The sequence below is a fragment of the Tachypleus tridentatus genome, chromosome 4, assembly GCF_004210375.1.
Source record: "Tachypleus tridentatus isolate NWPU-2018 chromosome 4, ASM421037v1, whole genome shotgun sequence".
NCBI lineage: Eukaryota > Metazoa > Arthropoda > Merostomata > Xiphosura > Limulidae > Tachypleus > Tachypleus tridentatus.
This window is the reverse complement of record NC_134828.1, coordinates 21,913,008-21,925,814: the sequence shown is the minus strand read 5'-3', so window position 1 is coordinate 21,925,814 and position 12,807 is coordinate 21,913,008. Positions and strand designations below refer to the sequence as shown.

The following is a 12,807-nucleotide window of genomic DNA, read 5'->3' as shown; positions in this document are numbered from 1 at the left end:
TGTTTCCACACTAACCCCTCTCTATCTTATTTTTTCTTTGTTATTCTGGCCCTATCCACTGTCAAATCCAAAGTTAAAGTTGTCCTTATAGTTGAGTATTAACTTGCAAACAAGTTAGCCCCACCCTCTTTAAATATAAAATGAACATCCCCCCAAAATTACCTTTTCCCATTAAACTGTTCCTATGAAATTCAACCAGCCAACTTGCACATCCTTACATATGATAACCCAAGCCTAGCATTCAGCCCTAGTGACCTACTTACAATTTCATCCCCAAAATTAAGTCTTGGCAGTATCTCTCATAGAATTAAGATTTGAATGCATTTATTAATGCCTTGTATTAAGTAGTAAGCTCCTCTAACTTACCATTTCCTACATCATTAACCCATATGTGTACTATAAGGACTGCATCACTGCTAGCACCCTTTACTATATCACTTGTCATGAGATTAAGTCAACACTTACATGAAGAGCTTCTGTTGTAACTCCAGCTTCGTAAGGAGATATCTGGTACAAGAGGTGTGTATAGATCTCTGAATCCTGATAGAGGAAGTGAAAAATTAAGATGCAACAGAACATTTTTTTTCAGGAAAAATGTATTAGTATTCATTTTTTTGTCCACAAAATAAGATTAAAAAAAACAAAACAAAAACACATTTTAAATTAATAGCTTCTGTTGAAAGAATCTTCCAGAAAGAGAGACATTTATGCATCACTACTCTTAATATTGAGTTACTGTTAAATGGTTTTTAATTAAAAATAAAATTCATTCATAATATTTTCAGTGTTGGCAGAATTAAGGAACTATCAGTGGACTTAACTTGTAGGTGGTTGCAACATTCAAAGGTTGATATGCAGGTACTAAAATGTCTGGCAAAATCAAACTTAATAAATAAATAAACAGCATTTCAAACAAAGGATTTTACTATTTTACACTGCTAGAGTTTTTCAATCTCAGATTTGAACTTTTTCTTTTCAGTATTGTAATAACTTAAAGTAATATCATAAAGTTTACTGTCTCACGTACTTAACAATGATCATCTGAACCTTCATTAATTAATAAAGGGGATGTGTTGTTCTGAATTGATTGCACCTACTTTCACGTCGGACGTAAAATTTGAAAGTCGTCTATTCACACCTGCCCTCTCTAGATGGTAGTTCACCCATCGGATGAGAATGTTTTCTGGAGATAGCTTGAGAAGGTCAGCCATTTGCTCACCAGGGAAAAGTAACTGTACTAGTCCAGGGCATTGCTCTAGAGTAATCTGATTAAATAGACCAATCTGAAAAACAAAAGCATGAAAAAAAATTAGGTCCAAATATTTCCCAACATTTTTTTGTTTTCTAGTAAAGATCTGGAAAGAGTATTTCTGTTAAGATAAAACAAGTCGGTTTTCTGAATACTAAAATCACTAGATAATTTTAAATTTCATGACATATCTGACAAACTAAGTAGCCTGATAAAATTTAAGTATCATCAGGACGTCCTGTTTACAGTATTTTAACAAAACATTCAGATTTTATTTGCACTATATATCAGAAATAATTTATGAACCTCTCTTGAAACAAGTTTCCAATGTATTTACACACTACATACATTTGCTTCATATAGAAATTCTCACTGCTACAAAGGTTATATGTTCATTTTCTAGTGCAACATGTCATACGTTAATAAATTATTTTTTCTCTGGCATATTAAGTGTGAATCTTGAACAAATATTTTAGGGTTACAACTATATTAAAAAATTTTAACTGCATGAATATAAAACTAAGAAAATTCAATCTTCTTTTAGTTAGTCAAATACACTGAATATAAGAACCGTTTTTTTTTGTTTTTTTTTTTTACTTGACAGAATACAGTTATTTTGTGTCAAATACATTTATACAGGATTAAAATAATGTCACATGTTGTTCTGACACAAATACTTTTGATAAAGTGCTAACATTACAATAAACAGAAATAAGCTCCTGTTTTCTTTTACATAAATGATTAGGTAACTTGTCACATTCCTAAACCAGCCCATTTTCTGTGATTAGATAACTTCTTTCATTTACATACAAAAAGTTCATATCTTAGTCAAACAATATCTACACATTTCATTTGGAAAGTTACAAATATTTTGTTTCAAAATCAGCTTACCCGAATTATCTGCCATAAGAGTCCCAACACCAGGTGAGGCTTGCCTTTAGCAAGGTCATGAGCATCAATATTGATGATGTTACACCCAATGGCTTGGGCAGAGTTCAGAGCCAATGTCAGGTTCTCATGCTTTGTGTAAACAGTAAGGTTTTTTTTATTTATGGCTCTTTCATCAATTGTTTCGGGACAAGAGTGGTTAATAACCTTGCTGTAAAAGTTTAAGAAATTGTTAATAACCGTACTGTTGTAACTTAAAGAATAACTTCTATACCAACATTAGAAACCAAAGAAATAATTGAAAACACTCACACCCACTCAAATTAATTACATTAAACATATGTACACAGATTTCTTTATAGACAGACAAGCCACAACTTTTATGAAATATTATATCAAATTGTTCTTCAATGTTGAAGAATGTTAAACAATGTTAATTTAAATTTACTAGCAAAAACATTCAAATGAAGTTTAATCACAGAATTATTTGAAAAACCAACTTCACGAACATGTACAAAGTAAATGTAACAAATACACTCCTTGCATTCCAGACACAGACTAATTTTTCTTTAGAATTCTAACTAATTAGGCTTAATTAAGCCTATTTTAGCTTATAATATGGTTAAACAGAAACTTCAAAAACACACAGTTTAAACTGTAGTACTACAGATAGAAGATTTGCAGAGAATGACACTGCAACTTGATAACAAAATGTATTTATATAAAAAGTTGATCCAATCTCACATACAGTTACAAACTGAACAATTATTACCAGATGAAGTAACAAAACCAAAGATTATGTTAAAAGTATCAAATCAGGAAACCTCAATGTGAAACCCTTGCATTAAAAAAATGGATAACCTACAATTTTCAACCTTTTCCAATTTTAGGGAGTTTTTCCAGACTTTTTTTTTATTTGAAATTTCACAACTTTTCCTCATTTGAGGACACTCCAGCAAACATGTAACATTATTGTAATTATTTTGTTTTATCTACAAATAAACAAGTTAACAACTACTGCCTTGTCAGACAAAAAAAAAACACACACAAAGTAATGAGGTCAGATTAAACAGTCTATTTATTACAAGCACAGATAGCCCTCGAGTAGCTTTGTGCGAAATTAAAAATACTATTTATTACATGGTTGTTGAAACCTAAATAAATACACAATTAAAATTTTAAAAGATTACTTCATGGCTAATAAGCTGTTCCAACCCCATGTCTTGAAAAAGTAAGTATAACACACAAAATGTGTGTGTGTGTGTGTGTGTGTGTGTGTGTGTGTGTGTGTGTGTGTGTGTGTGTGTGTATTAAAATCACAGATAAGATGATAAAAATGGACAACCTCATGACATATTTAATATGAATCCTGCTGTAACTGATAAAGTTAATCTGAAAACAACAGATAAAAGGTATAATGTACACTGAATGGCATTACAAGTTATCTGTTTTGACAATCACATGGTTCTAAAATATACACATTTTCACTCAACGATTTGATATTTACTTAACCATTATTCGCAGTAATTTTTATTCAGCAAGTGCAAATATTTTGCTTAAATAAACAAACTCAAACTTACACGTTTGTGTCATTCCTGTTTAAAAGATAAAAAAAAAAACAAAAGTCCACAAAAATCATTTCAGCAAGACTACAGAAATAGAAGAAGAGCTTAGGCTTACCACAGCAAGACACCATCTTTGACTCTGTCATATAACAATCTTCCTTCTGTGTCAATTGGCAGTAAATACTTTAGATCCAAGTCTTCTCCCAGGTTGCTACAAGGTAAACATCATGTAGTGTACCATCTTGTGAAGACACCAGTTAGAAAAGAACTCAAAAAGCTACCATACTTTAATAACTTGCTACTGAGAAGTTGCAAAGTTAGTATTAGATTTAAAAGATGTTTAGAGTAGAAACACAAATTTCTAGCTCAAAAAGATTCTTTATCCTCTCACCAGATATATATGAAATAGAAAGGGTAAAACAGCCATGTGAGAAATTTAATATTTGGAATCTTGGCTATTTTGTTTTACATATTATTGTCAATAACATACAAAATATACAAATTTAAAAAAACTCTTTTCACGTAATTCTAGTTCAAAAGTTTCCTGCCATTTCATGTTTATTAAATATATCACAAATTAAAATTAGTCCTTCTACCAATCTAATCTCTGATAATGACAAAGTATATTTACATGGACACCACGCAAAGAACACAAGAGGGTGTTATATCTTAATACTGTTTTATAGTGGGGATTGACAGAGTTTCCAAACAGCTGACATATAATTTTTTAATTTTTTTTTGTCTACTAACTACCAACCTCGTTACATCAATGGGGCTTGACCCTAGACAGCTCATACTATTGCGACAAGATTTCTCCAGCTTACTTGACTAGTCAGTGGCTATTTGTTTTTGATATTCTGATAAATATATACAGCTTTTTATATATATAAATGGTAATCATGGTAAATATATCATGCACATATTTTTAAACACAATTCAACCCAACAGATGACTCTACACATCAATGGATGACCACAGAACAGTTTTTAAAGGTAAAGTATGTAATTTGTACAACATTAAAAGTAAACGAACAAGAGTGATAAACAATTATAAATTTCAAAATGAACTAGAGATACTGCAACATAAAGAAATGAAACAAGAATTATAACCATAGTTAAATTTATAAAATGTAATCCTTACTTTGAAAGCTTTATACACTTATCTATATGCCAGAGGAAAGATTACATTTTATAAACTTGTGATTAAGATTTCTAAATGGAAAAGTTATATCTAATCAGGGAGATGGCTCTAGTGAAAGTCCATTCTATGGACATATGAAATAGGAAAAAAATTTTAAATGGAACAAAAGGACCTTTTGTTATTCATAGAATTGTTACAAGTATATTAAACCATACATGTGCTACAAGTACCTATATAAGTAAAATGATACTAGTTGATGGATTTTAAAACTGTTTTCAATCTTTACATTGGTTGACCATTTCATTTAGCTATATAGATCACAATACCAATCAATGTAGGAATTGAACTGCTTTAAAAATGTATCCTACTAGTATCACTTCACTTGTTTGTATACTATTTATTACAGTATGTATTTTGTTCTGGATACTTTTTATGGCAATTCTGCAAATCACCAATGATCCCTACTTTCCATTAACGTTTCTTTTTAGTTATTTTTCTCTCCCCACTCCTCATATTCAGAATATCATCACAATGATAAAAATCATTTCACTGAATACACTGGCTATAGTGTTGTGTTTTTTTACAGTTCTTCAATAATACTTCACTATAAAAAGAATACAGTTAAGACCATCTAACCTGTTTATCCAGTTAGAAAAGGCCACTTGTTCTTCATGCCGAACAGAATGTGTAGTCCCCTCACTGGAAGCCTCCGACATTCCCCCAAGAGTCTGGAGATTTTCACGTTTTGAAACAGCAGTTTTGAACTGGCTCGTAACATCTTTGGACTTGAGATCAACGTACAACTGAAAAATATTCCACGATTCTTGTCAGAATAAGATGTAGCATAATGTGGATATTAAAGACACGTAAATTAAAACCTCCATTTTCATCATATGTATCTATGAGATTTATCTTTATGCAAGATGTTCTTCTAACATACAAACAGATGTAACTGTTACCTTTTAAAACATGTATCATTATTTTTTACAATTATTAAACAGAAAATAATGAATTCTTAAGGTTAATTTTAAAATAATTAAAAACAGCCAATTATGTGAATTGCACCTAAACGATTTCTTTTATTTAGTATTTTCCTTATTTTAAGCAAATCTTGAAGGAGGTACGTTACATGACTATATATGAGTTCTGTTAAAAAAATACGCGTACTGTTTGAATTGCACGGCTCCAGTTGGTTCCATGAAAATCCGCTAGGTGTCGCTAGGTTCGCACAGATCCGCTGATTGCGACGCCATTTCCCGATTGCAGATATCTTCATTTGTGTATTAGCTACGCGGTTTTAAGTGAAGTGCGATTTTTTTCGTTTGGCGGATTTCAGAATGAATGATCTGAAGGAGCAATGACTTGCTGTGAAATTTTGTGTTAAACTTGGAAAATCTGCGACTGAAATTTTTGCTATGCTTAACACGGCTTACGGTGATGTTGCTATGAATCGTACGGCATGTTTCAAGTGGCATGAATGTTTTAAGGATGGTCGACAGTCCATTGAAGATGATGAGCGTCCTTGACGTCCTTCCACGTCAACTGACGACCCACACGTCGACAAAATCAACACCCTGGTGCGGGCAAATCGACGTCTGACTGTCAGGGAGCTTGCTGAAGAGTGTGGGATATCAGTTGGATCTTGTTACGAGATTTGGACCGAAAAATTGAAGATGCACCGCGTTGCTGCGAAATTCAGCCCTCAGAACTCGTGAGTTTTTGGCTAAATACTCGATCACTGTTCTTCCCCACCCCACCCCCCAACTCACCTGACCTTGCTCCTTGCGATTTTTTCTTGTTCCTCAAACTTAAAAGACCCTTAAAAGGAAGAAGATTTGAGACGATTCCCGAGATTAAGGCAAATGCGATGAAGGAGCTGGAGGACATTACAAAAGAAGCGTACAAGTGGAAACACTGTTGGGATAAGTGTGTGCGTTGGGGAGGAGAGTACTTTGAAGGGGTCCCAGACCTGTAACTTCTAAATAAAGTACATTTTGTTTTATGACGCCAGTCCGCGTCTTGTTTGAACAGCCCTCGTATATGCATACAACTTCAGTTATGATGTGACTAGAGGACACCACAGTGAATTTTCCATCTCCTCTATAATGATTATATAAAACATTTGTAATGTTTCCATCTGTAGTTAGTTCCAAAAGTAGTAGATTTTACAATGTTTGGTCAAACCAAAATTTCAAATCTTGGTTATGGAACAAACCTTGTAAAAAAACAAAACAACTACAAATTATTCAAAGGCTTAGCAAACCATAAAATAAGTAACCACTACTATAAATATTGTGTGTTATTTCATGAGTCACAAAAATGACAGGTCACTGCAAAAGGGGTTCAAATCCCTGTCACACCAAACATGCTCGCCCTTTCAGCCATGGGGGTGTTATAATGGGGCAGTCAATCCCACTATTCATTGGTAAAAGAATACCCCAAGAGTTGGTGGTGGGTGGTGATGACTAGCTGCCTTCCCTCTAGTCTTACACTGCTAAATTAGGGACAGCTAACACAAATAGCTATCATGTAGCTTTGCGCAAAATTCAAAAACAAACCATCATTGCAAAAAAACACAAAAAACTCTTGTTTCAAAATAGCAGTTAGTTATCCATAACAATTGTTCTTATATGATGAGGTTACATCTATATACAATTAGCCAAATATTTATTTTTATGAATTCAGTTCTGTAACAGCAAGATGTTAAATCTCTGGGAAACGTGGTTATTAAATTAGTAATACGAAATATTCAGCTATTAATCTTGCATACAACCACGTCTTAAATTAAACAATGCTCGATACTGAATTGCTAATATGCTGTGAAAAACAAACAAAAGCATCATATTATGCATAAATGCTTTTTGAAATTCCAGTCTTTGGAACATCAATTAATAAACCCACAACTTACCTTCTTTAACAACCTACTGACAAGACAAAAGTATCAGCATCTCTACAATACTATCCTTAAATTATGTTCTCTGTCAACTGATTTTAGTTCAACATCTTGTCAGTGAGGTTGGGTTGAACAGAAAATTATTTCAACAAAAACAAAATACCAATTTCTGAAAAATAAAGTCTTAAAATTATATTTTCTTATTATTCTACCAGTTAGGTATCAAAATATTGTTTTGTATCTAAATATATTTAAATGCTTTTAATATAAAGGTGTACAAATACAATAAATAAAAATCAGCTGAATCAAACAGAAGAATTATTTCAATAAACTTTAAAAGACTAGGGACGTAAATATAATTCAACCTAATAATCTCCAAATACTTAAAAAGAAATAATTTAATATAATTTTTAGTTTGCTTTCTTCTAGACAGTGCCTTTGAGACAGTGGACTGATTCTATTAAGGACTTCTGTCATCTTCCACTTGATCTCAAGAAGGTGTTTCAGGATTCATGCAAAGTCCTTCCTTTTAGACTGAATTTTCTGAAAAGCAGAGAGGAAACAAGACAGCACTATGGCCCAAATGATAGTAGTGAAAACCTGAGACAAAGTTTAAAAAACGAAATTATCTAATCAAGAATAACCCTTTCATGCTAATGTTTACCCTAAACAGTTACGGCAATTCTTAGACCTTCTCAATTACCCTTTTGGAAAAACCTTCAATCATCATATCTCAAAAACCTTCAAATCACCATACCTCCACCTTTTGCACATAATTTAAACTATAAAGTCAAGAGAAATTTAGAGTTTGTTTTACATATGATGAAAAAGTACAGTACATCTTGACTACAGGTAAAAAAAAAATAGCAATCTCAAAAAATAATTAAAAACATGTAGAATTATCAGCCATGTTCTAAAGAAACATGCTGATACATCAAAAATCCTACAATTAAAAAAAACTGTGCCACAGCTAAGCACTCCTACAGGACTTCTTGTGAATGGGCAAGGTATGTTATTTTAAAATATTATTAGTGTTAGAAACGTAACAAGATTAAACAAGCTCTTGAAATTAAAACCAAATATTAACCAGAGGGTGGAACCACATTATACAGAAACTTCAAGAGGTGGGAACAACCTTCCCAATGACCAATCAAAATTCTTCACAGCTGAAAGATGTCTCAAAGAGAATGTTGCTACTGTCTTATTTCTCCCATTTCCACAAAACAGACCTGATGAAGGATAGACATGAATGTTGCTACTGTCTTATTTCTCCCATTTCCACAAAACAGACCTGATGAAGGATTGACATGAAACCAAAAACAGCAGAAGTCCACAGCAAAAACTGGATTTGTTTGTCAAATATCACCTATGCAAATCAATTCAAAAAACTATATTCATACATCCTACACTCTCAATACCAGGTAACCAAGTTCTATACTGAAGGCATAGTTATAAAAATTCAATATTTATCCAGTCCAGTAATGCAACAGATGTCTACGTCATACACAAATACCTTTTGAAATTCTTCAAAGCTTAACTGTCCCTTTTCTTTGTTGAAGTTTCTCCTGCAAAGTTCATCAATCATTTGTCTCACTTGCCACTGGGGGATCTTAAAACCAACAATGTCTAGTGCTCTCTTTAGTTCACTCATGTCAAGGTAACCATTACCATCTTTGTCAAGCTGTAACAAACCAAATTCAGTAAATAATTTATAACTTATAAATAATTTTACTAACAAATATTTCACAACATGATCAATACACAAATGATATTCATTCCAAAAGCAATTTCTAGAATATGTTAAAAATACGACTTGATCAAAAATGATAAAACCTTCATGCCTTCGATCCATTCTTTAATACAAAAAATTACTGCATTACTCAGAAATGTGTTGATAAACAGAATTGTTACTAATTATTTCAGGTACCATTTGTTAAATTGTATATTCCCTATCTTGAGAGCTTCTTCTCAATTGGCCAATAGACTCAAACTTCTTCAAACAAAAACATTCCACAAATGAAATACCTTTAACTATACCATTGTTAGAACTGGTAACAATTGTTTTTTTCCTAGCCCTTTATTGAACATCTTAAACATACAGGTAACGAATGTTTGTTTATTAATAAACATACAAATATTTAAATTCTGCAGTTGAATCCTCATATCTCCAAGTAAGTCTAGATCAGGGATTTCAAACTGTAGCATGCATATCACCAATTGTACATGGAGCTAATGTGGTAATACCTAACACAATTAATATATAAAAAAAAATTAAATTTGTAATAACCCTATCCGAGCTTTCCAAGTACATATGTACTACTATCTTAAGTTTATATCACACACACACACACACACACTCAATCTTTACCTGCATAGACCTGCCAGTATTTTCTTCAAGTTACCAGGTTTTTAATCTTTGTATTTTCACCAATTCAGCCTGGGTTTGCAATTTTAAAACATTAAATAAAAAATGTAGTATGCAAGCCTGAAACGTTTAAGTCAAATTGAAAAATAAAACTGGGTATCATGAAATCATGCAAAAAATTCAACCAGAAAAGTCAAAACCCACAATAACAATGACTATTAATTAGTCTTAATTATTAGTTACAGTCAAGTTACAAGATGCCTCAATGTCCACTCTATCTTAGGTTATCAGCCATTGGAAGAAACATCACTTTCTAGTGTCTGAAACTGTATTCATTGTTAAACACAAAGCTACACACAGTAAGCTATTTGTACTTTTCCCACTGAAACCTAATCTTTAGCATTACCTTCAGGCCTACTAATTAGCCACTACAGCCTCCAAAATATTTAGTTCACCAAATTACATTGAGCAATAGAAAGAATAGCATAATTTTATTTACCACATAATATAGAATGACATTACATATATAAACACATTCACAAACACATAGACACTTTAAATTAATTACATATTTCATCTAGTCTCTGAGCTTCCTTTAAATGTCCTATCAAAATTAAAAACATACATAATACTTATTAAAAATGCGAGACGTTCCTCAAAATTTTAAAAAAAGGCTCATAAAATTAACAAACACACAAAAAATGATTTAAAAAAAACAAACAACCAAAAGTAAACTTTAAACCAGTTCATTCCACCCATTTATAAAACACACATAGCATCAAGTACTTAATGCTATTCAAAAAACAAAATCAGAACAAAAGCATGTGAAACACTGACAATGTGCATCAGAGCATAACAGACCAGGTATAGTTCTATCATTATTATAGTTCCATGCCATGAACAAGTGCTTGTAACTAAGTGCAGCAGAAGATATACTTTTTTTTTTTTAAGTGTTTCTTTACAAAGCTGCAAACGAAACAAAATTTTATTGTTTCCACCAATTAAGGAATCATAGGTGAATGTCTTTCTGGATGATGCAGTATTGTGGTCTAATTAATAACTAATTAAAATGGGTTAATAATTTATACTTTTTTGTGCGAGGCAATTCTTTCCAGATGTATATCAAAGTATCATAAAAAAACACTAAGTAATTTAGAGGGAGTTTTATTTATTCTGTAATTCCTTGTTATCAGTCCTGTCCACAGCAGTAAAACATTACAATTATTAAATGTATAAATCTTGTCACATTTAATTAACAATGTATTCTAAAAATACAATACAACATTTTTTGCTTAAATCATCACTAATTTAAGATGACATTTTCAAATATTTAAACCGCTGTTAAAATCTCGTATTATTACATATAAAATCAACTTCCGAGGGTCTTGCATAGCCAAATTCCTGAAGCCATCTGGTTGCAATGATGTTAGTGTTCCTCCCTTTGCTTTGGAAAACACGTGGAGTCGATATATCAAAACAAAGAATATATAGCGCGTGTAGAATAGTCCAAGCCCTTAGTCTCAGGGTCGTTTTCCTTATATGGATGGGCTGTATTCATGCTGATGCACAAGGCTGTGTTAATCTTACACATCTAACCAGGAAGTGCGTTTTCAACACTGTCAATTTTGACGTTAAAAATACGGTTCAAAATAAAACGGCGCTTACACAGATGATGGAATAAAAGTTTAAAACATGCCTTATGGCAAATAAGGCACGATTTTTTTTTAATAAACTCAAAAAGTAAAGTATATGAACGGGACAGCGGACCCTAAAATTCGTGTATGTCTACTAAGTACTAAGCCTGAATTATGCTTTATCAAACTTAAAAGTTTCAATTTGAATTTTTGTTTCACCAATATTTGTCTTTATCAGAAAAGAATACAAAGTTCTATATGAGAATGGAATAACATAGTTTGAATATTTAGTAAAAAAAAAACAATTTGTAGCTATGAATATAAAAATATGAATTGAACAATCAACCTTTTCCTATTTTTAATTCCATTATCAGCCATTCTGCCTTAATTTCTAACTAAAACGCCAGTTAAGCTATCACCGGCCCAAATTATAATGTTTAAAATACCACAGGCCTGCAAATTTAAACTTCATAAAGTTGTTTTGGTTTTAGTAACACATTTACCTTAATTCAGGTTTTGTGTTGTTTTTTTTTATTTCGCGCAAAGCTACTCGAGGGCTTTCAGTCAATAGGTTGTTAAAGAAGCTAAGTTGTTGGTTTATTAATTGATGTTCCAAAGACTGGAATTTCAAAAAGCATTTATGCGTAATATGATGCTTTTGTTTGTTTTTCACAGCATATTAGCAATTCAGTATCAAGCATTGTTTAATTTAAGATGTGGTTGTATGCAAGATTAATAGCTGAATATTTTGTATTACTAATTTAATAACCACGTTTCCCAGAGATTTAACATCTTGCTGTTACAGAACTGAATTCATAGAAATAAATATTTGGCTAATTGTATATAGATGTAACCTCATCATATAAGAACAATTGTTATGGATAACTAACTGCTATTTGGAAGCAAGAGTTTTTTGTGTTTTTTTGCAATGATGGTTTGTTTTGAATTTTGCGCAAAGCTACATGATAGCTATTTGTGTTAGCTGTCCCTAATTTAGCAGTGCAAGATTAGAGAAGTGGTTCTTAACTTTGTTGGAGGTACTGAACCCTGGAAGTTTCGTAATTGCATTCACT

General features: G+C 32.0%; 1 protein-coding gene across 3 annotated transcripts in view; it reads right to left on the bottom strand.

Annotated features, from left to right (window-relative positions):
- The window catches only part of LOC143248652 (plastin-1-like), a 32,396-nt gene that overhangs the window by 7,080 nt on the left and 12,509 nt on the right, over positions 1-12,807 (bottom strand). For all 3 annotated transcript variants that reach the window (XM_076497175.1, XM_076497176.1, XM_076497177.1), the window contains exons 2-7: positions 9,249-9,416; positions 5,479-5,645; positions 3,818-3,913; positions 2,141-2,348; positions 1,098-1,283; positions 466-540 (exon numbers count right to left, since the gene is read on the bottom strand). In XM_076497175.1, coding sequence (XP_076353290.1) covers positions 466-540; positions 1,098-1,283; positions 2,141-2,348; positions 3,818-3,913; positions 5,479-5,645; positions 9,249-9,416 — 900 coding nt within the window. The remainder of the gene's footprint in view (positions 1-465; positions 541-1,097; positions 1,284-2,140; positions 2,349-3,817; positions 3,914-5,478; positions 5,646-9,248; positions 9,417-12,807) is intronic.